We start from the raw sequence: 23149 nt of genomic DNA, 5'->3' as shown, positions 1-23149 counted from the left end.
TCAAATCTGTGAGTAGAAGAATCTTAATTTTTACGGAAACACGTTCGAAATATGGTTTTTTTCGTAGATTCAGGACTTGCGCGCGATCAATGAAATCCTTACCAGGAAGTTTTAAAGGAAGAGAATATATAGTAAATTTGTTTTTATAAATATCTTTCTGTACCATTGAACGTACAATTGCCAGTCAAAAACCAAAGATTTTGTATATACGTAGAGACTGATATTTCTCAAAATAATGAGAAATAAGCTCCGTCGCTACAAAAAATAAGCTTGTTGCCTTGTATTGCTGTATCTCCAGCCTAAAACATTTCATCTCTAAACACCAAAAGTTCCTGGTAGGTAAATTTTTCAATTGCTGTGTTTGACACGTATTCCAATTGTGTATTTAGGTAAACAACTAAAGGTGGAAAAGATCGTTTTCCTAAGGAAAAAAATTTGGAAAGGTTGATTTACAAAGTAGCTCTTTTGTTTACCATATTCATACACCTTGGTTCCTGACGGAATATTGGAAACGAAGGATAGTGCCTGTTTTCAGCCATCTTTTCTTTTTTCTTAAAAATTGACAATTGCCAATTTTCGGTTTTTTATTTTTTTTTTGTTGATTGCTATCGACTGTCATTTCTTTTCTCTGTAGTCCAAAAAGAAAAGGAAATATGCTATTTCTTCGTAAGGAAGTCTTCACCCAGGTGGGAAGATTTGCGGCTGTTAACGCAAATGCATCCACCAAATTTTGCTCGTTACGATTTGCTCACAAACCATCCTTTACTGCTGACTCTTATCCTTCTCTTCAGCGGGATTCCCGTTACGCTACTTTAAATCAAGCAGACGTCGATTTCTTAAAAAGTATACTCAAAACCGAAGGAGGATCCATTGTCAATGGTCTTGATCAATCTACCGACCCTTCCGATTTAGACGCTTTCAACACCGATTGGACTCACAAGTATCGCGGGAAAACCGAAGTGGCCATCAAACCAAAAACAACGCAACAAGTAAGTCAAATTCTTAAGTACTGCAATTCTCGAAAACTTGCTGTCGTTCCCCAGGGTGGAAACACTGGTTTAGTCGGTGGCTCTATCCCTGTTTTTGATGAAATTGTTTTAAATTTAGGTCTTATGAACAAAATCCATTCTTTTGACGAACTTTCTGGTGTTCTCAGTTTAGATGCTGGTGTTATTTTGGAAAATGCAGACTCCTTCTTGGCTGAAAAAGATCACATGTTTCCTCTAGACCTCGGTGCTAAGGGAAGCTGTCAAGTTGGTGGCTGTGCTGCTACTGCAGCCGGCGGCCTTCGTTTGCTTCGATATGGTAGTCTTCGTGGAACGATCCTCGGAATCGAGGCCGTCTTACCTGACGGTACCATTCTTGACAACATGGTTACCTTACGCAAGGACAACACTGGTTTGGATCTCAAGCAGCTTTTCATTGGAAGTGAAGGTTATTTAGGTATCATCACTCGTCTAACTGTTATATGCCCTCGTAGACCTCGTTCAACCAACGTTGCATTCTTTGGAGTATCTTCTTACGAAAATGTCCTCAAAGCATTCTCCGAATCAAAGGCCTATCTTACAGAGATCCTTTCTGCTTTTGAATTGATGGATAATACCTCCCAACGTCTTGTGGATGCTCACAGCTCTACTCAACGCCCACTCGAAGATGAACACCCCTTTTACGTTTTACTTGAAACTCAGGGTTCCAACAAAGAACATGATGAGCAAAAGTTGAATGCGTTAATTGAACATTTGATCGAGGATGAAGTAATTACTGACGGTGTAATAGCTCAAGATGAAAGTCAATTACGCGTGCTTTGGGAACGTCGAGAGGGCATTACTGAATGTCTGGCTAAAGCTGGTTCTGGTGTTTACAAATATGACGTTTCTTTACCTTTAAAAGTATTATACGACTTGGTAAACGACACCAAGCAAAGATTGACTGACTTAAAGTTACTTGGTGAGTCTTCTGATCATCCCGTCATTGATGTTGTAGGTTTTGGTCACATGGGTGACGGAAACTTGCACTTAAACATTGCTGTTCGAAAATATGACAAACGTGTCGAAAAAGCTCTTCAGCCTTGGGTATTTGAATGGGTCGCTTCTCATCGCGGCTCAATCTCAGCAGAGCATGGCCTAGGTCTTTTGAAAAAGCCATACATTGGTTACTCAAAATCCCCCGAAATGATTTCATTAATGAAGATTTTGAAAAATGTCTTTGATCCTAATGGAATTATGCTACGTAAGTATATTTACCTTTAAATTCCTCTGTTTACTAACATGTTTTAGCCTATAAATACGTTTAAAGCGTCGAGAAACCATAAAAAATCAACCCTTACAAAATCAAGTATTTAGACAGACACATACAACACATTTTTATAATCATATATTACCACCCTATTTACCTATTTTCTAAATAATGTAACTATAAAACCTAAAAAACTTATCCTTATCCCCAAAATTAACAGCTACCTAATGATAATTTAAGCATTTATGACTGATTCTGTTTGCATTTTGTCCAAAATAAAGGAAAGCGAAAACTCATTATTGGATGCAAGCTGAGAGAGACGCTTACTAAGAACGACAATAGACTTTTGTAAACTAGTAAGTTGACTCGCATACTCAAAGTTTCTCCTCTTAATAAATTCTCCATGATGAGACAGTATCGAACGCATCCATCTTAAATGAAACTCAATATGAGGAGTTTCAGCAGCAAATGAACTCAAATAATTAATAAAATTCGCAAGGTAAGTAGTTGGAAGTTGTTGGGTAATATGATCAATGTCAGCTACAGGGACCGACTCATAAACTCTTTCAATGACTTTGTACTCATTTAGACGAAGTGCCATCACGAGTGCAATTAAATATTCGCCCTCAGCACAAACGGCCAAGGTTGTTTCAGGAGTGATGTCAATATCTAAATTGATAGGATCAAAAATGAAGTCGTTAATTAAGGAAAATATCATTAGTCCTTCAGTTGTTGCAGCTGCAAAAGCTCCACCGCTTGGAGAAAATTGCACTTCCTGACATAGAATTTCAGGACGCAATTTACGAGACGACAAATCACCTTTAGCAGCACCAGGTAATGTCCTATCTATACGGTCCTCCAAATCAGAAGCTTCGCCCTGAGTATCAATTAAGTCTATAGAGCCAGCATCAGTCATATTTCGACTATTTAAAACTTCAAGCACACCCTGTAGAGATTCATTTTTCGACAATTGAAACTTTTTAATCAGAACCCCAGTTAAAATATCATACAGACAAACATATTTACTAGTACCGGCCGTTAAAACGCAAGAACCATCTGCAGAATAGCATACAGAGGTAAAAGTTTTGTTTCCTGAGGCGTTCTCAGCAGTTTGTGCATCAGTTGATTTTCTTCCACCAGATAAGTCTTTTCGGCCATCAATCAAAGAAGTTTGCTTAGCTTCTTGTACGTCCCAGAATGACAACTGACCATCAAGAGTAGCTACCGAAAGCTCTTTTCCATCTGGGCGGAAAGAGAGCGCCAAAACGTCGGATGGAACAGGGAGAGGCTCGACTATACCGCTACGACTAAAGATGTCCCATATACGGACAGTTTTATCCCAACTACCGCTGGCTAGAAGGCTACCAGAAGAGTTAAAAGAAAGGGACGAAACAGGACCTTCATGCCCAGCCAATCTTTCCAATAATTGACCAGTTTGAACGGACCACATAAATATTTCAAAGCTATCTTGAGATCCGGCGCAAACGATCTCACCAGAAGGATCAACGGCAACGCAAGAAAATTGGACGCGATTAGGAGCGGTAAAAGTTCTAAAGTTACGATATCTTATAAGATCCCATGCCCTTACAGATCCGTCAAGACAACTGCTAAAAAGCACGTTTCCCCTCTTAGCAAAACATAATCCAGTAACCGACGAAGTATGTTGGGTAAAAGTAACTACACAGAATCCCGAAGTGATGTCCCAAAGCTTTATTTTACCATCATCGGCTCCTGAAACAACTCTTTGTCCATCTGGAGTATACACCAATGTGCTCAACGAATCATAGTGTGAAGATTGCTTCAGTACATAAGACTCTGACTGCCATTCCCAAATGAGCAACTGGCCTAACTTGCTGGAACCTAACGCAATCCACTCACCAGTTTTATTTATTGTAAGAGTATCAATGTTCGATTGAGTGATACTCAGTTGATAGAGCATTGTGAACATAGGTAGTTCATAGATACCAAAGAGGCCATTCGAAAATCCAACCACCAACAAATTTGTAGTGGGATGGAAAGCAGCCGAACGAAGATTGGCATTCTGAAAAAAATAGTTGCGTTCCTTAATCATCCAAATATGTGTACGATCTTTATTTTCCTCTGCCTCTTCATCTATTATTTCGCCTGCTTGAAACAAAGGTGAGTATTTCCAAGAAAACAAAGCACCATCTTTGCTAACAGAATATATTGTTTGCTGGTCTTGAGAAAAAAAAGCAGAAACGACAGTACTCTTGTGTCCCGTCAAAGCACAAGGACGAAAGCCTTCGATAGGATCTACAGAATGTATGCGAACCGTTAAATCTTTTGAAGTGCTTAGGAAGAAACGGGAATCAGCAGACCATGAAATTGAAACAACATCATCAAAATGACCAGTGTATTCGCGATGCAAAACGAAAGGAGCAAATTCACGCTCGTCTATAGCTTCTGGTGTTCGCCAGACTTGAATAAGTTTACCCAAAGCCACAGCAAAGTATTTGCCATGAGGAGCAAACTCAATGGCACCAACAGGTGATTTGAAATTAAAATGATGTAAAACAGATCTTCTCAAAAAATTACAAAGAATACATCTACCGTCTTCGTCAACAGACAATAATAATGTAGCCTGAGGGGATAAAGCGATTCTTGATATATTCTTTTTATTTTCAAAAGGGAAGGTGAACGACTTATTTTCCTTCAAGTTGTAAGCAGTGATGCGATTTCCTACTGGACTTAAAACAGAATAACCATCAGGTGTGAAAAGAAGATTACCCTGGTTGAACACTGTCCCTATTAAATTCGAAAACCCGAATTCGGTTTTCATATCCTTAGCCTTTGATTTTAGAACGAATAGTCTTTAATTCTTCCTCAATTTATTTTTTCAGATTGAAAGTAGCGGATTAAGCTTATTTTGTAAAATTATACCGTATTTACCGCTTTCGACGTGTTGGCGCTGGGCGAAATATTTTAGCTGCAACTATTGTGATGAATTTCGAGGACGAACTGTATAACACTTCTTACACATAGAATTAAATTTGTTGAATACAGTAATAACAATTTTTGAAAGTAATTCCTTTCTTAAAGAAAATTTTTTCAAGCGTATGGTTGAACTTATTATTGCCCACTAAAGGGCTATTTTCCTACACAACTAGAGACGATACAAAATATTATGCAGGTGAATTTAATACGACAAATTCCTACAAACGAGAAAGAGCCTTTAAATGCTATAAAATATAACTCAACTGGTAATTATCTGCTGTGCGCCGGCAATGATCGTGTAGTCCGCCTATTGAACTCAAAAACTGGTGCGTATATAAGAGAGTACATGGCTCATAGCTTCGAGGTTATGGATTTGGATATAGTCACCGATAGTACTAGGTTCGCGAGTTGTGGAGGCGATCGTTTTGTTCATGTCTGGGATGTTTCCACCGGAAAAGTAATCAGGAAATTTGGTAGTCACCTTGCTCGTGTTAATACTGTGCGCTACAATGAAGATTCCTCAATCTTAGCTAGTGGTAGGTGATTTAAAGCTGACTTGGACTAAATTTTCCATACTAACACTGCTAGGATCCTTCGACTCAAAGGTGCGTCTATGGGACTGCAGGTAAGTATCAACTTTCAAGGGGTTTGATTGAACTACCACATGTAAATAGATCAAACTCTAGTATTCCGGTGCAAGTTTTGAATGAGGCCAAAGACAGCGTTTCGACAATTGATATTAAAGAAGACCAAATAATCGCAGGATCTACTGACGGCAATATACGAACTTACGATGTTCGTAACGGAAAAATACTTACTGATTCATTTACAAGTATGTGCTATTATGACTAACATTCAGAGGAATTTATTCTAATACCGTTCCACAGATCCAATTACTTCAATATGGACGTCTAAAACAGGAGCTTTCGCTTTAGTTTCGGTTTTACACAATTCTAACCACCTTTTGGATTTAGAAACTGGTGGTATCCTAAAAAGCTATTCCGGAAAGAAAAATACAAACTATCGACTTCGATCTTGCCTTGATTATATGGAGCACTATGTCATTAGTGGAAGTGAAGATGGGAAGATTTTGATATGGGATATGGAATCTGGTGAGCAATTAACGTCCATATCAACTCCCAATATGTCTATCGTTAGTGATATCGTATCTCATCCTTCTTCAGATTCTTTCGCTGCAACCACCACTCATGGTGATGTCTTGGTTTACCAGTGTCTCAAGACGTAGTTACAACAACCATAATGGTAATTTAATGAGAAAGGGAGAAAGCGAGCTATTTTTTCGCAATAGTTTTGTCATTTATTGAATTGAATTTATTTATGGAAGTTTATCATTGCGTCGTGAATTGGAAGGAAGGAATTGGACAATTTATGTCTGTTAACAAATATGCCTCCGAAAAAAAGGGCAAACGGTTATTCACATGATTCTTCAAAAAATTCTAAAAGAAAATCCGGGATTCAGTCGAATTTCACAATACAAGAACTGTTCTCAAAGCAGCGGCCATCAATACCAAACTCCCATAAGTTAATTGACAGTGCAGAGCCAGAGCAAGGTAAACACGAAATATCCGATGATGATTTTAATATTGCATTAAAACTTCAAAAAGAATTTGATGAGGAACTTGCTGAGGTGGGAGACAGTCAAAAAGCGGATGCCTTCAACAGTGATAAGCCTGTGTCCTATTCACCAACAGATGAACCTCCGGACGGGTCTCCAAGTGCATTAATGAAAGAAGAAAACGTCCCAACTGGAATTAGAACCACGCTTAGTAGTAATTGCCAAGAAGCGTACTTTATCGACGAGGATACTTTTCAGCAAGATCCTCTAGCCTTTGAAAAATATTGCCGCGAAAGAGTTCCGAGAAATACTGAAAGTGATGCACCTTATTCCTTTCTAGCGAATACGTTTGTTCTAATAAGTATGACAAAATCCAGGATTCGGATAGTCACCCTCCTCACTAATTGTATTTTATCTTTATTATATTTAGAAAAAGAATCTTTATTGTCTGCAGTATGGCTTTCTACTAACGACATAGCTCCTAGTTTTTACGGAAAAAATTTAGGAGTTGGGCCGGCTATGTACTCGAAAGCACTGAAAGAGGTTTGCGGAATCTCTTCACAATCACTGAAAACCCTTTGGAATCGTCACGGTGATCCTGGTGATGTTGCATATGAGGCTAAAGTGTCTGTCCGTACATTGTTCCAACCTCAGCCATTAACCATCAAAAAAGTATACTCCACTTTATTGAAAATTGCTGAATGTATTGGTAATGGGGCTCAAAATCGCAAACTTGAATTGACAAAATTTCTTTTAATATCAGCTAAATCGGAGGAAGTGCGATACATAGGAAGGAGCATTATGCAAAATCTTAGGATTGGAGCTGTGCAAAATACTATGCTTACTGCTTTGAGTAAAGCCTTTGTTATCTATTCTGATTATGAGAGACTAAATAAATTAGGGACTGAAGCTTTACAAGCAGAGTTTCAGAAGGCGGAAGAAACAGTAAAACAATGCTTTTATCAAGTTCCGGATTACAACATCCTTGTCCAGGCGCTATTGACCACGGGGTTAAATAACTTAACCCAACGTATGTCTATAAGACCCTGTACTCCAGTGAAACCAATGTTCGGGTCAATCACGAAGGATTTACAAGAAATGTTACAAAAATTAGAGGGCCATAATTTTTGTTGTGAATTCAAATACGATGGCCAAAGGGCCCAGGTGCACAAGTCCAAAATGGGCGAAGTTAAAATTTTTAGTCGTCATCTTGAGGAAATTAGTGAACGGTATCCCGACGTTATAGATTCTTGTCAAATCGCCCAAAAGAGTAATGGTGATTATATTATAGAAGGTGAGTTGGTAGCTATCGATTTTAACACAGGACAAATTCGTGATTTTCAGACGCTTTCCACGAGAGAAAGAAAGAAAGTGAATTTAAATGAAATAACGGTTCATGTCTGTTTCTTCATTTTCGATATGATGTACTTTGAAGGAGAGTCTTTGTTACAATGCCCTTTATCAAGTAGAAGAAAAAAGATTAACGAAGCTTTTAATATGGTTCCTAATCAATTTCAGCTTGTTGCATCTCTCGAATCGAAAGACGAGGCTGTTATCCAGGAATTTTTTAATTTGGCGATTAGTAGCAAATGCGAAGGATTGATGGTAAAAGTTTTGGACGGAATAAATTCAAAGCTACCTTCGACATATGAGCCTGACAAACGAGGCGAAGGCTGGATTAAGGTAAAACAAGATTACTCCGAAGAATTTGAATCTTTAGATCTTGTACCGATTGGTGCTTGGTATGGCAATGGAAGAAAGGCAGGATGGTTTAGTCCTATTCTTCTTGCTGTTTTCAACCCCGAAAATGCAGTATATGAAGCGGTGTGCAAATGTATGTCTGGGTTCAGCGACCAATTTTACAAAGAATTAACTGATCGTTATTCCCTTGATTCGGGACATAGTAGCCTTGCACCCGTATCTAGTATTTATGAAGTAGGGAAAGTTCAACCACAGATCTTTTTTACTCCTAAAGAAGTCTGGGAAATCAAGGGTGCACAGATTACTTCTTCTCCTGTTTACAAAGCAGGTATTGGGTTAGCTGATGGAGATCGCGGATTATCAATTCGATTTCCACGTTTCATAAAAATCCGATCGGACAAAGGTCCTGAGGATGCATCTACTAATACAATGCTAGCTGAGATGTACACGAAACAAAACCAATGAGCTTGTGCACAGATGCGATGATTCTATTAATGATGTTGCATGATATACGATTATTTTTAATAAATAACTTATAAATAACTTAAAAATCATCGGGATCACCCAACCTAGGGAGCGCCCCGATATAAGCGTGCCATAGATAAGTGTAAGTAATTTCTCTATAACGCCTTTTTTTCTTTTTTTTCTTTGATTCACAAACGCCGGCAATTCGTCTTGCTAAGCGCATGTAATCAGGAACAGTTAGTGAAGGCATGTTGTACGGTTGATCTCTACTGTCGTATAGCAGCTTGTAGTCAACTTCTGTTTCACTCGTGGCGTCCATATAATCAGACGTATTCAAAAATATTTGCTGAAACGATAATGGTGTGAAAGTCATAGGAACATAAGCTGGTCCTAAAGCTCCAGGTTGGATTTTTTTCTTTCTGTGGTTCTTTTTCTTTTTCTTCTTCCTTTTAGAATTTTTCTTCATTGATTCATAATTTGATATAAACAAATCTTCGTTATCTTCCGTAGTTTTGTCTTCGAATAATTCATCAACAAGAGAAGTATAGTTTTTTGGAAAAGAGTCAGAGACAACCACGTTTCCATCCAAATCTGATGGTCGAGGGTTCAAACCCGAAGTATTGTACGTGTAAATACGAAAGTTTGGAAACATCTCAGGAACTATAGATCCACCAACGCTAGCAAGGGAAAACTTTCCGACAGTTTCGTCCATGAATTTTGAAGATGGTTTATCAGGAACAAATGGAAGCTCACCATACTGATTTTCAATCAAAGTTTTGACGTATTTAGGCTGTGCTGTTGCAACTTCTAAATCTCGAGATTGTAAAGTCGAAGTATCTACTGGTGGCTTGTTGAATTCAAGGAAGACGAAGTGATTGATATTCATATGTCCATACAATTGACCAACTATGACGTCTCGAAATTCATACAGTAGGTCAGCGAAGGCATCATAACAATCGATATACCACTGGTCACGTGTAGGTGGAACATGGCTAGCTAGCCAAGCATTCATTTTCCTCTGCCTGAGAAGTAAAAATTGAATTCGAAGCCATCGAATGTGGAAAGATCCTGGGTCATCAGGATCCTTTTTAGGACAACCATCGACGGCTGCGTTTTTTGTCGAAAAGTACAGAGAATTAAAGGCGATAACAGCAAGTCTGTGAGGGATTACCTCAACCATATAGTACCCTCCTTTTTCAAAAACGTGCTTTTCTTGCGTCGGAATTAAAGCATCCCATGCACCAGCAAGAGCTTGAGTCATTGAGGAAGAGCCTCCTTCCATGATATTATGAGGATACACATCATTGTTTCCAATAGCAGCAACAATTGGAACGTCTGGAAACGTTTCGATCATTTTATCAACGATCTTTTCATTGGAAGTAATGATTTCGCTTTTTGTTCGCGGAAAATGATTGTCGTTGTCATGCCGAGAATTATCGCCTGTCCAAATGATGAAATCTATGCCACCATAATCATTTTCAATATGCTTAGAGAACCAATCCAATGTTTTATTGATTAGAGATGGCGAGGAATCGCACTCAAATCCTGGTCCCGGCGACAAGAAACCAGCTTTAGACGATTTGGAATTGGCACTTGCATGTTTATAGTCATGGCAATAGTGATCGACAGTAGCACCATCTCGATAAAATTCATCTGGGTGCATATCAGTAATATGAAGAAACCTGCCTGTCAGTGGCTTTCCCTTGGTATTGGTGATTCTCCACCCAGAAGATGGAGTTTCTACTTCATTGGTAATGGAACTTTGAGGATTGTCCAAAGCGACTGGTTTCAAAACAAAGCTGAAAGCCAAAGTCAACCATTGTAGATAAGAAAAGACGGAAAAGAAAGAAAACATGATGAATTATACAACTTCAAACGCGCGTCTTCGTCGAACGTGTTGTACAACGTTTGCTTTTCCAGACAGGTATACCTAACCGATAATCAAGAGAATACAATGAAAAAATGAAATACTCTGATACCTAGTAACCGCCTTTAAGGCGCTTTTTTAAATAAGCGCACCCCTTAACTTTTATGCTTCTAGGAGTTTAAAGTCAAGACAATGCGGAAAGAATCCAAGTCAATAAACGCTAGTCTAAAAATAATTACTTAAAGACAAGAATAAAATTACAATAAAATGAAACTGGAAGCGCGTACGTAGAAATAAACCAGAACAAAGTATCGGTACTTCGATGATCCATGCACACGAAAACGTTCATGTTCTCATTAAAGCTCATTATTGTGCATTATATATTAACAACGAGTGATAGCTAAAATACTGTATATTTAAATAGTGAGTGAAACCGCACTCGAATGTATATTCCAAACTGACAAGAGACGCTTTATATGATGTTGACAACATCCAAAGTTACTGAATTTCGAAGAATAGTACCGAGAAACGCTTCCGTTGTTGAAACTACTTTACTAGAAAAAGTTTATAATTAACACTTGAAAATTTTGCAAAGCTCGAACATATCTGGAGGCGAGCAGTAATCGTGAACAACCTTCATTTAGGTAAAAAGAAACGTTTAGGATTCTCAATTGTACCATCGTATCACCAAGTAAAACTTGTATTAACTTGGAATTGAAAAGCAAACAACATGGAAGGAAAGTCAATGCCCATTCAAAAGTCAGTGTTTACTCAGGTATTCCAAGTCCTAAAGTATGCTGCCATCAACCTGGGATTACCATTCCTAAATGGCATAATGCTGGGATTCGGTGAAATATTTGCCCATGCGTTTATTCATTCTTTGGGATGGGCTCCTGGTCACACTCGCATTTACTCTATTCAACGACAGCAGTATATTCAAGCCTAAATGAAGACTGAATCCAATTGCTCACAATTGTTTCATTTTCTCAACTTGACTGTAGCGCCGGTATGGAGGTCTTTGATTGTACGAAAAACATAGAACTGGTTTTCGAACCTGCTGATGATAAAAATGCTCCTCCTTTGGTAAATGAATTGGTGGTTAAATTATAGGCAGTTATGCTGTTACTATATTGCTTTGAAGAGTGTCATTACAAAATGAACGAAGAAGATGAATCTTTAGCTTCTTTTCTCAAAGTTTCGGAACATATAGCTAGTTTTTGCCATGCACCCAAGACGCTTTTCTTCTTTGACCTTAATGAGTACTTATAACACACTAGAATTTCTCGTGTGAAAGACTTTGAATAATATTCAAAATATTCAATGATTGTTTTATTGTATAAACTGCTACCGTTATACCAAACTTACTCAATGGTTTCGAATAACCGTCGACAACCGTCTATTTACACCCTTTTCCAGCGACGAATTCAACCTTCTTATTTCCCAGCAACAAATAACTGCGGTACTCTACGCTTGGTTACACATATAGAGGTACGGTGGTCAGGATTGAATCAAGGTAGCCCGTAAGTTTTCAACAATTTCAACAAACCTGTTCCTGGATCTTTTTCCTCAATGTTGATCACTTATATTGATTTAAAAGAGATTTTTCCTAATTGTAAGTCACTTTTCTTTTGATAAATCTACAGCATCATAAAACACACAGAAATAAAACACATTCCCATGGTCATTCTTAATTTTGCGTAGGAAATTTACTTTTGGAAAATTGAATAATACATGAACATTTTTTATAACATCTCCATACATAACCGTAAATAATCTATATACATATATGGATCCTCTGACACTCGTGTACAAGTAGGAAAATCTTAAGTTCACAAGCTCTTAAAAGATCCAGCACATTCTTCTGCGCTCAATGAATAGCAAGTAGGAACGCATAACAAAATGTCATGCAAGCAAAAAGCCTTCCTAATCGCACTGTCTTGAGCGCTGGTACAAAGAAATAATACTGCAGCCGCACCCTTTATATAGCCTTGCTATTGTTACCTCACTGGTTTTCCTTTTTTCTTTTGTTTCTATGGACCCAGGTAACAACGAAGAAGAAAAATGCAAAAGGGACAAAAAAAACCAGAGAAAACGGAACTTTTTCATGTTCCACTTTGCGTGAATAGTCATTTCAGATGACTTTATTCTTTTTCTTTTCCCATTTGTTCTGTCGTATTATACTATGAATATGGTATTATCGTAATATAATACTGGTAGTATGATATTATCGTCGGTGCTTAGAAACATTGAGCTATGCTATCGAACAGAGATTTATTGCTGTTTTGTTCTTTATTTTTTGATATCCTTTTTATAATTATAATTTTTCTTACGAATGCCTTTTATACTGCGTTTTGTCGATGGCTGATCTAGTGGAGCTACTACTGGTATACCTGCAACACCATTCACTTCAAAACATATTCATACTTCGTATTCTGCTATGTCTGATCGAGAGGAAAAGTTAGCGCTTGCAAAACAAAGGGTTCGTTTGCAATGCTAAAGTACAAATGTTTACTAACCGGAACAGCTACAAGAAGCAAAAAAGAAGAAACGTCAAGCAAAAACAAAAGATGTTCGCTCGGCTTCCTCTCAGAAATCTTCAACCCCAGAAACTGAAGCTTCGACAACAGTAGGTAATGAAAGTACTACAGGTGTCAGCAATTCTGAACATATTGAGTCCTCAGAAGCCTCGAAGGAATCATCTTCATTGGAGCCTGCCGACAAGGAATCCAAACCCGAATCAACAGCAAGTGAAACAACAAAAGAGTTAATAAAGAATGAGAAGGAAGAATCTTCTAATGCTGCCGAAGGCGCTTCCGGCGAGCACGAAACAAACGAACCGATAGGCGACAAGAAAGAACAAGAAGCAACCGAAGAAGATGGAAAGCCAAAGAGCTCTAAAAAAGAGGATTTAGTAGATGAAGAGAAAGAGAGCCTTCGAAAGGAAGTTCTAGAGTTGAAGAGCAAGTTGAGTGTTTCCGAAAATACAAATCAAGAAACAATTAAGGAACATGAACAAAAAGCTTTGTCTTCGAAAAGCGAAAGCGAGAATTCCAAACGAGAATTGGAAACGGCATTAACAGATTTAGATGAGTTGAAGGCGGAAAAAGACCGTGTATCTCAACATGCGACAGAAAGCGGTCAGGAGAAAGAAGCTACGTTGGGAAGTAAAGAAAAAGAATTGAAGGAAAAAGAAGAAGCCCTAAATCGCCAAAAAGAAGAGCTAAACAACCAGACAAAAACTTTCCAACAAGAAAAAGAGTCGTTTCAATCCTGGAAAGACTTTGAACAACATGCTCTGAGTGAACGTAAGTCATCTCTTGACAAACGAGAATCCGATTTGCAGGAGCTTGGAAAGCAAAGTACTCATTCAGAAAAAGGGTTAGACGATGAACAGCAACGAGAGCATGTTGTAAATCTAGAAAAGCAGATTCAAAACCTACAAGGCGAAAAGCAATACCTCGAAGAGGCTGTAGAAAGGTATAAATCTGCAATGGATGAGTTTGCTGAATGCCAACAGCATCTTCGTGAACTAGAAAACATGCGAAATAAGCAGGCAGGACAATCCGCTCCAACAGGAAGCTATGAAGACAATTTTACATTTGAACCAATAGATAATGTATCCATAGATTTGACGTTAACAGGTTTTCCAGGAGCGCATGGTGTGCCCTTTGAAGTTTAAAAGACTTTATGCCCATTTACTTTTTAATTCTCGTCTGTACGGTGCACCATCCTTATTGGCATGCTAAATGAACAAGGGAACTTGAATATATTACAGAGTAGACAGCTTTGTCTTTGAAATGACAATTTATTTATTCATTCAATATAACTAATAAATATGCAGTTTTAAATGTAACTATATATTAAAAGAATAAAGACTCCTAATTCCTTCACCGTTTGAAAAATTCCATATGGAACCTGAGAATCGCTGAACTTGCCTTAACCCTTCCCCTTTCTGTCTACTCACCACTGTGAGGCTTTCTTTAAAAGAATTGAAAGTAGATGAATAATCGTATTTAACAGGATTTTTAATTCACTGTCTAAAAAATATAATACCAAAGGTGTCTATTGTCGAATAATTTCTGAAAAACCATGTCTCTACCGAAAGCAGTTGGTAAATTTATAATCGTGGGCTCGCAAGGTATAAACGCACAACTAAATAAATGCAATGGAATGGAACTAACAGGAATGATATTTAGTGATGAGCCGGGCCTTTATTCAGGCCTACAAACAGATGGTAGCGAATGCCGGTCAGCAAAACACAGGTACAAGCCAAGCAGGGAATGCTGAGAAAGCAAAGGTGGCTCGACGAGGAGAAATCAGTATGCGTGAAGCTGGTGATATTTTAAACGTCAGCGTGGATCCGTTAAACAAGGAGCAGCTAGAAGAGAGATTTCAACGGATGTTCAAAATCAATGACCCCAAGGCAGGGGGGTCTTTTTATATACAGAGCAAGGTATTCCGTGCTCATGAGAGACTTATGGAAGAGCTGAAACAAAAAGAGCCACCAGAGACGAATGAACAACAAGGGCAGCAACCACATACCTAAGATGTATGTTTGCCTGTGTGTCTATTAAGCAAAGGAAAACGTTTTAGAGGAGTTAATTTTTTGAGCAAGTGTAAACGAAATTTGCATTATCAAGATCCATGGGACTGCCATGAAATGAAATGAGTTTTAGTCTGGAATTTGTACAATAAAGTTTACGATTCCCCTACTCTAGTTCAGAAATAGCAAAGAACACCATTTTTGCTTCTTTAATAGAATTGGATAGCGTTCCAGCACGTTTCAGAGATTCGTTTGAGCGTGAGTAAAAAAGGTTGGATATGGTAGTAAAAAAAGTACAATTTGCAAGGATTAGAATGTTGTGAATTCTGTAAAGGGTCAAAAGAGTTAGTAAGAGAATATAAGCCCAAACGAGATTCATGAAGGACTACGAAGTTTACTAGCCTAGGCTTTTCTTCTGTAACTTTTTAATGTCATTCAAGTTTATCAGCGGAACTCTCCTTAAATTTGTATACACTATGAAATTATCAAGCCGAGCTTACAGCATGCAAAGCAAGAGCACAAGCAATTCTTGAAAAACCCGGATTGTCCGAATTACAGAAAGAGAGAACAATGAAACATATGACTTGTCGCAAAACAGAACTGAACAGATAAAGCATAGAAACAAAAAAAAAAGTCAGCAAGAGTCATAAGCTACTAGATATATGGATAAAAAGAAGAAAGGAAAAGCGTTTGGGAAAGCAAATGTTTGGTAATACATATTTGCAAGCAAGCTTACAATAAGATGGACCAGAAGATTTTCAAATGGAAGGCGAGTCATACACAGCCAGTTCAAGAAGTAAAGTATACACACGGACGAAAACAAATGACCATGAGGAAACGTATCACAACTGGAAGTATATGATTGAGGGTTTTCTCGTGGTTATATAGGATAGGGAAACTCTTGATAGTTTTAATATTTTAAGATGATGTAAAGAGCATGGATGATGCCAGGAACATAACCAAGACAGCAAAGAAGAATGTTGATGAGTATATCAGCACCACAACCCCGTTCAAGGAAAACACCCAAGGGAGGGAGGATAATAGCAAAGATGATCTAAATGTTAGCCAGACAGTTGGAACACAAAAACAAGCAAGAAAAGCAAGAAGAAAAGGAAAAACATGTACAAAGAATGAAGCCTTTATTAAGCAACACTAAGGTCCACAACCGGTAAAGCTTTACCGTCAGGAAACGATTCCGGGAAAGCAAGGCTCGTTTCAGGATACGATTAGGACCAGGGAGTGGTTTGTATTCCTTTAAAGCTGCAGCAAGACAAAAAAACATACCTTAAAGATGTCGCTACCAGTAAGAGCCATAGTGAATTTTTAAAAATTTGAGAAACCTTGAGAAAGAAAAGTGTTGTATAAAAAGGAAATCCTTGTTTTCTGAAACAGAGTAAGAAACGTAGTAGGAACGTATATTGCAGCAAACTAACTTATATATAAATGCTGGTTCTTTGGTAAAGACGTAGTGTAGGTGAGCGCCGTTTTCATCAGAACAAGAACATTATGATGTCATCGTGCTTGAGATAATTAATGATGAAAAATGAGTGCTTAGAGGCACAGAAATAAACAACAAAAGACCAGCCATGCAGACGTAAACAAACGAAAAAGAAAAACGATGAAGAGACGAGAAGCTCGAGGTGCGAGGCTGACGGATGTGCAGTGGTGAAAAATCCTGCTGTAAGAAGCAGAGAAATTTAAGATAAATGAATTAGTAAACAAAAAAAAAGCCAAAAAAAAAAAAAAAAACACACACACACACAAAAAAAAAAAAAAATGAGCGACTGTTTCGCAATAAACAACAAGCCACAACCTTTTTTTAGAATGGAATTTTGCAAATACAAATTATGACAACAGCGAGAATGACATAGGATGCAAAATATAACAAGGTGTAGCAAAAATGCTACATCAGGCGGCTGCTACATCAAAGTGAATGAAAGAGCAAAAACAATTGGAGCTTACTTCGTGGAAAGGTTGTGCACTATGAGAGACGAAGCAAGTGGGAGCAAAAACAACCGTCGATTGTCAAGCAAAAGAGGAATTGGTTGCAAAAAGAAAACTTTTTTTCATCAACTCGTTTTTCTTGTTAGCTTTGCCGTGTTTTTCTCCTTGTGGCTACACTTTACAAGAGTCATCGATCTCTCCTACCACTGTCTCTCTCTCTACTCTTTGCCTTGCATTACCCTTCTTACTCTCGAAATACCCACTTACCCCCATCGCGTTCTCCGCCCCCACTGGTCATAACTCCCACTACCAAGGCTGAATCCAATGTGGGAGGGTCAGTCCCCTTGGTGCTCTGTCCAAGACGCAAAAGAAACCCCAGCAGCTCCTTGGGGTTTCTCTTCTTTCTTGGACGCTATTGCCTACCGATTCGTGTCGCAGCAAAACGAGCTTTACCTAGAAGCTTTTTACGATGGCTTCTTCAATGAGTACCATCAACCATCAACCATAAACCATAAACCCCAAACCTCAAACCTCAAACCTCAAACCGTCAACCATCCAAATCATGTTTACCCTCCCTCCTTCTCTGTTCATCGCTTTGTTTACTACCCCATCGTACCGTTCGTCCGTATTCGGGTTTTGCATCGTTCCCTCTCCCTCCTTATCCTTGCGAAATCTGCCCATCTACGCCTTTTATGATTGGATAGCTTATTTTTTCCTCCCCTCCTTGTATGGTCTGCTTTTTTTTTCTCCTTCAATCATCGTTATTTCCGACCAACCCTAACCCTGTTATTCTCCTCGTTCACCTATAAAATCCACGGGCGACAGAGCATGTCTCATCCTTGCTACAACCGCCAACCAGACGGCTCTGTTTCCACACGCTAGGGTTTCGCTCCGCCTCCTTGAGTTTCTTATTCATCGTACGGTTTTTTTCACTAAATGCTTTAAGCTTCCCGGTCATCCTTCACCTTATTTTCCTTTCCTCCAAAGGGAACAACACCTCTGTGTGTCACTTTTTGTTTGTCCCTTTCCCACATTGAATTTGTTGATTCTCTTGTCCGTGTCTTGACTCTTCAACTTTGCCTTTTTCTTTATCTTTTTTTTTTTACTGTTTTACTGTTTTATTGTTTTGTAGACATTGGTAATTTCCTGGTTTCTGACTTGCATTGCATTCTTGTTTTTCTTTGACACATTTCTGGACCTTACATTCACTCTTTCCTCTCTTTTCTTTTCTTTTCTTTTTTTTCCAACACCATGTCTTCCGATGATGCTGATATCATTATCGTAGGTGCCGGTATCACCGGTTGCGCTTTGGGCGCTGCTTTGGGTCGTCAAGGTCGAAAGGTCCTCGTTCTTGAACGTGACATGTCGGAGCCTGACCGAATTGTCGGTGAATTGCTTCAACCAGGTGGTATTGAAGCCCTCGAGAAAATTGGCATTGAGGATTGTATTCAGGGTATCGACGGTCAATTCACCTCTGGTTACCAAATCTTCCATAAGGGGATCAATGTCGCTGTTCCTTATCCCGAAAAGCCCGACGGCTCTGACTACCGTGGGATTGGGTTTCATTACGGCCGATTTGTCATGAACTTGCGCAAGGCTCTCATAAATACCCCAAACGTTACGGTTGTCGAAGCCACTGTCAACGAGCTCATGCGTGATGATTCCGGCGAGATAATTCGCGGAGTCGCCGCTACAAGAAAACCAGATTCTTCTCTCCTCCATTACAAAGCTCCATTGACTCTAGTTTGTGATGGTTGCTTTTCCAAGTTCCGTAAGAGCTTTGTTGATCATCCTATTCAAATTACAGATCATTTCCTTGGCCTCATCCTCACAAACCCAGATTTTCCCGTCCCTGGTCGTGGTCATGTCATCCTTAGCGATGTCGCTCCTATGGTCATCTATCCGATTTCCCATAATGAAGCTCGTATCCTTATCAACTACCCTGGCAAAAATCTTCCTTCTGGCGACATCCTCAAAGAATACGTTTTAGATAAGTGTGTTCCACGAATGCCCGAGTCTCTTCGCCCTTCCCTCAAGGCTGCCGTCCATAATGATCGACTTCGCTCTATGCCCAATCAGTTCTTGCCTCCTTCCATCAATCGCACCAAGGGCTTAATTCTTGTTGGTGACTCTAATAATATGCGCCATCCTTTAACCGGCGGTGGTATGACTGTCTGCCTTCACGATGCTCATTTACTTTCTCGTTTCATTGCTCCTAATGTTGTCCCTGATCTGTACGATTATGATAATGTAATTTCGCAAACTAATAAGCTTCATTGGAAGCGTAAAGGCTACAGCTTTGTCATCAACGTCCTTTCCATCGCCCTTTACAAGCTTTTCTCTCCTAAAAACCGTTATATGAAAGCTTTAGAAGACGGTTGCATCGATTACTTCATTCGCGGTGGAAGTTGCACCGAAGGTCCTGTTCGTTTGCTTGGAGGTTTGGATCATAGTCCTTCTCATTTACTCCTCCATTTTTATGCTGTCTGCGCCTATAGTATTTATCAATATATCTTCACCAATGGTCCAGCCATGCTTATGCCTATCCGAGCTTTGGAGTCTGTGCTTATTTTCGTGCAAGCTTCACTAGTTATTATTCCCTATATTCTTAGTGAAATGTCATCCTAAGACTTGATTTAATCGGTTTCTTTTTCGTTCTTTGGTTACTCCTTTTTGTACTTATCCGAATATTGTTTCATAATTAACGCGCTCTATAATAAATGTTTCCTGCACACAAATATACTTTTTCAAATGCCTTTTAAAAGTCTCTTTTCAATTGTCTTCAGCCGCTTCATTAAGATAAACACTCATTCATGCTAAACAACTCAAAACATTCGGAGGTTTCATTTTCGTCATTGAGGAACTATGGTAACATTTAAGATCAAGTTTAAGTTAAGTTTTTTTTTCAATGGTATAAAGAATTAAATTGATTTAATAACCCTTATAAATAGTAATCAGATTTCTATAAAACAAACGCTTATGATCCTTCAATGTTTTCATTTTCATAAGCAACCCTCTTTTTTGGAGATTCTTCGTCCTCTCCAATGTTTTCCAAGTTTAACTCGGATTTCCTCTTGGAATTTTGAAGGCGGTTTAAGCTAACCTCTGAAGTATTATTAGATTCTGTATTAAGCATAGCGGACTCCAAGAAGTAACGATCTTCAAGAATAGACTGGCGACTACTGTCTGGCGAATCATTTGAAAAGTTGGGAACATCCAGTTTATTCTCAGTATCATCTTTGTCGTCGGAAGACTTGACGGTATTAACTTTCCGAGCAGATGGCTTTTCAGGTGGTAATGTTTCCCCATTTTCATTTTTTCTTGTATTTTCAAAGTCTAAATCAGTAGGATCATGCGTACTAACGCTCTTAAAGCTTTCAGAACCGGAACTTAAATTATCTACCAGTTGCAGTAATTCAGAAAACGTACTGAAATCTGATAGAGATTCCAATTGAGCATGATATTGCTTGTTCAAATGATTAAGGATCGCTTCCGAGCCGTCAGATCGTATATATTCAAAAAACTCAAGAGTTGCTGAATTAAGCAGACCCCTTTCAAACTTTACCTGAATCATTAGCTCCAAAATTTTACCAAAGATATCATGCTCCAACATGATAGAAGACATATCAGCTTGGCGGGCTGCTAGACATGAACGGAAAAACCGAAGAGCGCTTAAAACAACATATTTTTTATTGCTGGTAAGCAAAAAGGCGATTTTAGATGCTATCACTTTATAGGTACCCAACTGCCGGGTCCATTGCTCGTGGATTTTAAAAAAGTAACTGAAAAGCTCACATAAAAGCACATATAGATCCAGCTTGGTTTCACTAACATCCTCAGGCTTTGTAAGTTTTAAAAGTGGGTCAGCTAAGTATGCAAATGAATTATCGTAAAAATTATCAATGAAGTTAAGACCGACAATACTATCAGCTTTACTTCGACTTGCTCCATCAGCATTTCGATAAGGATTACTGAATGCGTAGTTCCCAGGAAGACTTAGCAAAATACGAAATGCTTCTGCAATTTGAGCAAGGACTCCTGGGTTTGTTTCCTTGTGGAGTATGTTTATCAAAGTAGATAATAAAGAATGTTGTGAAATTCGTGCAGAAGAAGATGAAGTTGAGTCATCCTTACGATCTTGATCAAATTTTTGCCATATAATCGCAGGGTCCTGATCGATAATGGAAACTAAAACATCAGATCCAGCATTTCGTACTTTATTTTTCGGACTTGACATCGCGTATTCCAGAGCCTGAAGTAAATTATACTTCACAAAAGTCACGAATAACGCTGAACAGGATTGGAATTGTAAGCTCTTTGCGATATTACAGACCTGCTGTATAAAAAAGATTCCTTCTTGTTTTTTCTCATCATCATGGGCATCATTTGTATATATACTAAAGAGTTCAAGCAAAAAGCACTTATTAGTTTGGAGGTATTGGATTATATCTGCTTGGTTGAAGAAAATAAAAGAATTTAAAACGGAAAAGGAGGGCTCGTCAACAATCCTTGATACTATGACATCTCTTATATATTGCAGTTTAAAAGTCTGGTGGATCTTAGAAAGGATACGGGGTTCTCGAATAGGAACGACTTGTTTGAATTTAGAGGTATCAGTCAAATACTCGCGATGGTTCGCCTTAATATTAGGAAACTCGGGATCATCTAATGGTTAGTGTATAAATGATAAGAGAAGAAGCTTTAACTCACATTCCAAGATTCCAGCAATGGTCATTAGTTTTTCATCATTAGAAACAAGGGATTCAAGTAATGGAGCGTCATTTAGTTGGACTTGGTAAAAACATGTTAGTAAACGAAGACAATAGTTCAGCCTGTCCTTACCAAAGCATTTAATAATAGAGCATAATCGATGTAAATCATCTGTGTTTTCAAGATCTTCGCATAACGGAAAGAGTTCAATAAGTCTTGCGACATAATCTTCATTGGATAAATAGCGCACAAGATGATCTCTGGTTTGGACGGAATTCATAAAGCCAAAAACAGTTTCCTCAATTTCAGGAAGATTCGATAACTCGGGTGAGGGTAAACTAACAGATTGAAAGTACTTTTCATGTGCAGTACCATCATCTGTTAAAATATCGTCGTTTGAAAAATTTCCAGTTACTGAGCAAATGGCTTTCTGAACATTTGTGAGGAACATCCACATGTCGATGCAGCCGATAGATTCTTGGAAACTGAGAGCAAGATCTGTGCCATTTAATTCTTGCCATACTATTAGAGTTTCTTCTTGACGGGTATATATATCTTCTGCAACGATTTGTGTCTTTAAAAGTATGGTTTCGTTATCGGATTCAGAATATACAACGAAATATGCAAGTGAATCTTCTATTAAACCATTGCAGTAACCAGTTCCACAATCTGCCCAGTTATCATTCTCCATTTCGTAAACTTTGACACGACGAGGAATAGGAGGGACTTCAACATGTTGTAATGCAGATGTAATGGCGCCTTCTAATTCATCTTCATTCATATTTTCAAAATAATCTTTTTCAAGTTCTCCATTTCCTTTCTTAAAACCCATGCTAAGTCTACAACTATAACAAAAAGCAAAACTTCTTAAACTAAGGCATACACTGCCTGTTGTCCATGTGCTATGTTCAAGTACTACATCTGTGGTGGTGAGTTTTATTTTGCAAGCCAGAACGCAGTACATTACTTGAGTTTACGAAGTAGTAAACAGATTCATTAAAGCTATATAACACGCTGTAGTTACAAACCAGGGAGTTGCGCTTATACCAGAGAAATTGTACTCCATTCTCAAGGAACAAAGAAAACTTGGACAGACTTTTTGTATATGAAAAAAATAAAAAATAAATAAAAAAAACTTGAATGGGTGCTTAAC

At 38.4% G+C, this 23149-nt stretch overlaps 12 protein-coding genes and 1 non-coding gene across 13 annotated transcripts; 8 read left to right on the top strand and 5 right to left on the bottom strand.

Annotated features, from left to right (window-relative positions):
• Positions 1–653: 653 nt before the first annotated feature.
• dld2 (mitochondrial D-lactate dehydrogenase, cytochrome Dld2) lies at positions 654–2293 on the top strand (the record flags this gene model as incomplete). Its single annotated transcript, XM_056180266.1, has 2 exons — positions 654–2229; positions 2277–2293. The coding sequence occupies 2 exons, from the start codon at positions 654–656 to the stop codon at positions 2291–2293; spliced, it is 1593 nt and encodes a 530-aa protein (XP_056037026.1).
• Positions 2294–2470: 177 nt separating this feature from the next.
• pwp2 (U3 snoRNP-associated protein Utp1) lies at positions 2471–5035 on the bottom strand (the record flags this gene model as incomplete). The annotated part of the gene is made up of 1 exon (XM_056180265.1): positions 2471–5035. One exon carries the CDS (start codon positions 5033–5035, stop codon positions 2471–2473), a length of 2565 nt encoding a protein of 854 aa, XP_056037027.1.
• A 345-nt stretch (positions 5036–5380) lies between these two features.
• wdr83 (WD repeat protein, MAPK organizer 1 (MORG1) family Wdr83-like) lies at positions 5381–6436 on the top strand (the record flags this gene model as incomplete). The annotated part of the gene is made up of 4 exons (XM_056180264.1): positions 5381–5726; positions 5779–5815; positions 5865–6022; positions 6078–6436. The coding sequence occupies 4 exons, from the start codon at positions 5381–5383 to the stop codon at positions 6434–6436; spliced, it is 900 nt and encodes a 299-aa protein (XP_056037028.1).
• A 159-nt stretch (positions 6437–6595) lies between these two features.
• Positions 6596–8932, top strand: adl1 (DNA ligase; the record flags this gene model as incomplete). Its single annotated transcript, XM_056180263.1, has 1 exon — positions 6596–8932. The coding sequence occupies one exon, from the start codon at positions 6596–6598 to the stop codon at positions 8930–8932; it is 2337 nt and encodes a 778-aa protein (XP_056037029.1).
• A 79-nt stretch (positions 8933–9011) lies between these two features.
• On the bottom strand, positions 9012–10787 carry SOMG_01469 (vacuolar polyphosphatase; the record flags this gene model as incomplete). The annotated part of the gene is made up of 1 exon (XM_056180262.1): positions 9012–10787. The coding sequence occupies one exon, from the start codon at positions 10785–10787 to the stop codon at positions 9012–9014; it is 1776 nt and encodes a 591-aa protein (XP_056036836.1).
• A 742-nt stretch (positions 10788–11529) lies between these two features.
• mim1 (mitochondrial MIM complex subunit Mim1) lies at positions 11530–11909 on the top strand (the record flags this gene model as incomplete). Its single annotated transcript, XM_056180261.1, has 2 exons — positions 11530–11729; positions 11801–11909. 2 exons carry the CDS (start codon positions 11530–11532, stop codon positions 11907–11909), a joined length of 309 nt encoding a protein of 102 aa, XP_056036835.1.
• A 671-nt stretch (positions 11910–12580) lies between these two features.
• On the bottom strand, positions 12581–12748 carry snR3. The gene has a single exon (XR_008803672.1). It is a non-coding gene; the product is annotated as a box H/ACA small nucleolar RNA snR3 (small nucleolar RNA).
• Positions 12749–13236: 488 nt separating this feature from the next.
• Positions 13237–14478, top strand: SOMG_01467 (biological adhesion; the record flags this gene model as incomplete). The annotated part of the gene is made up of 2 exons (XM_056180260.1): positions 13237–13278; positions 13324–14478. The coding sequence occupies 2 exons, from the start codon at positions 13237–13239 to the stop codon at positions 14476–14478; spliced, it is 1197 nt and encodes a 398-aa protein (XP_056036840.1).
• Positions 14479–14888: 410 nt separating this feature from the next.
• On the top strand, positions 14889–15345 carry tim16 (TIM23 translocase complex subunit Tim16; the record flags this gene model as incomplete). Its single annotated transcript, XM_056180259.1, has 2 exons — positions 14889–14937; positions 14996–15345. 2 exons carry the CDS (start codon positions 14889–14891, stop codon positions 15343–15345), a joined length of 399 nt encoding a protein of 132 aa, XP_056036839.1.
• Positions 15346–16252: 907 nt separating this feature from the next.
• pmp3 (plasma membrane proteolipid Pmp3) lies at positions 16253–16656 on the bottom strand (the record flags this gene model as incomplete). Its single annotated transcript, XM_056180258.1, has 2 exons — positions 16253–16396; positions 16627–16656. The coding sequence occupies 2 exons, from the start codon at positions 16654–16656 to the stop codon at positions 16253–16255; spliced, it is 174 nt and encodes a 57-aa protein (XP_056036838.1).
• Positions 16657–17610: 954 nt separating this feature from the next.
• On the top strand, positions 17611–17982 carry SOMG_01464 (uncharacterized protein; the record flags this gene model as incomplete). The annotated part of the gene is made up of 1 exon (XM_056180257.1): positions 17611–17982. The coding sequence occupies one exon, from the start codon at positions 17611–17613 to the stop codon at positions 17980–17982; it is 372 nt and encodes a 123-aa protein (XP_056036837.1).
• A 555-nt stretch (positions 17983–18537) lies between these two features.
• Positions 18538–19914, top strand: erg1 (squalene monooxygenase Erg1; the record flags this gene model as incomplete). The annotated part of the gene is made up of 1 exon (XM_056180256.1): positions 18538–19914. One exon carries the CDS (start codon positions 18538–18540, stop codon positions 19912–19914), a length of 1377 nt encoding a protein of 458 aa, XP_056036844.1.
• A 349-nt stretch (positions 19915–20263) lies between these two features.
• Positions 20264–22828, bottom strand: psy2 (serine/threonine protein phosphatase PP4 regulatory subunit 3 Psy2; the record flags this gene model as incomplete). Its single annotated transcript, XM_056180255.1, has 3 exons — positions 20264–21951; positions 21997–22077; positions 22129–22828. 3 exons carry the CDS (start codon positions 22826–22828, stop codon positions 20264–20266), a joined length of 2469 nt encoding a protein of 822 aa, XP_056036843.1.
• Between the last annotated feature and the right edge of the window lie 321 nt (positions 22829–23149).

This window comes from Schizosaccharomyces osmophilus, chromosome 1 (assembly GCF_027921745.1).
Source record: "Schizosaccharomyces osmophilus chromosome 1, complete sequence".
NCBI lineage: Eukaryota > Fungi > Ascomycota > Schizosaccharomycetes > Schizosaccharomycetales > Schizosaccharomycetaceae > Schizosaccharomyces > Schizosaccharomyces osmophilus.
This window is presented reverse-complemented; position numbering and strand designations above follow the sequence as displayed.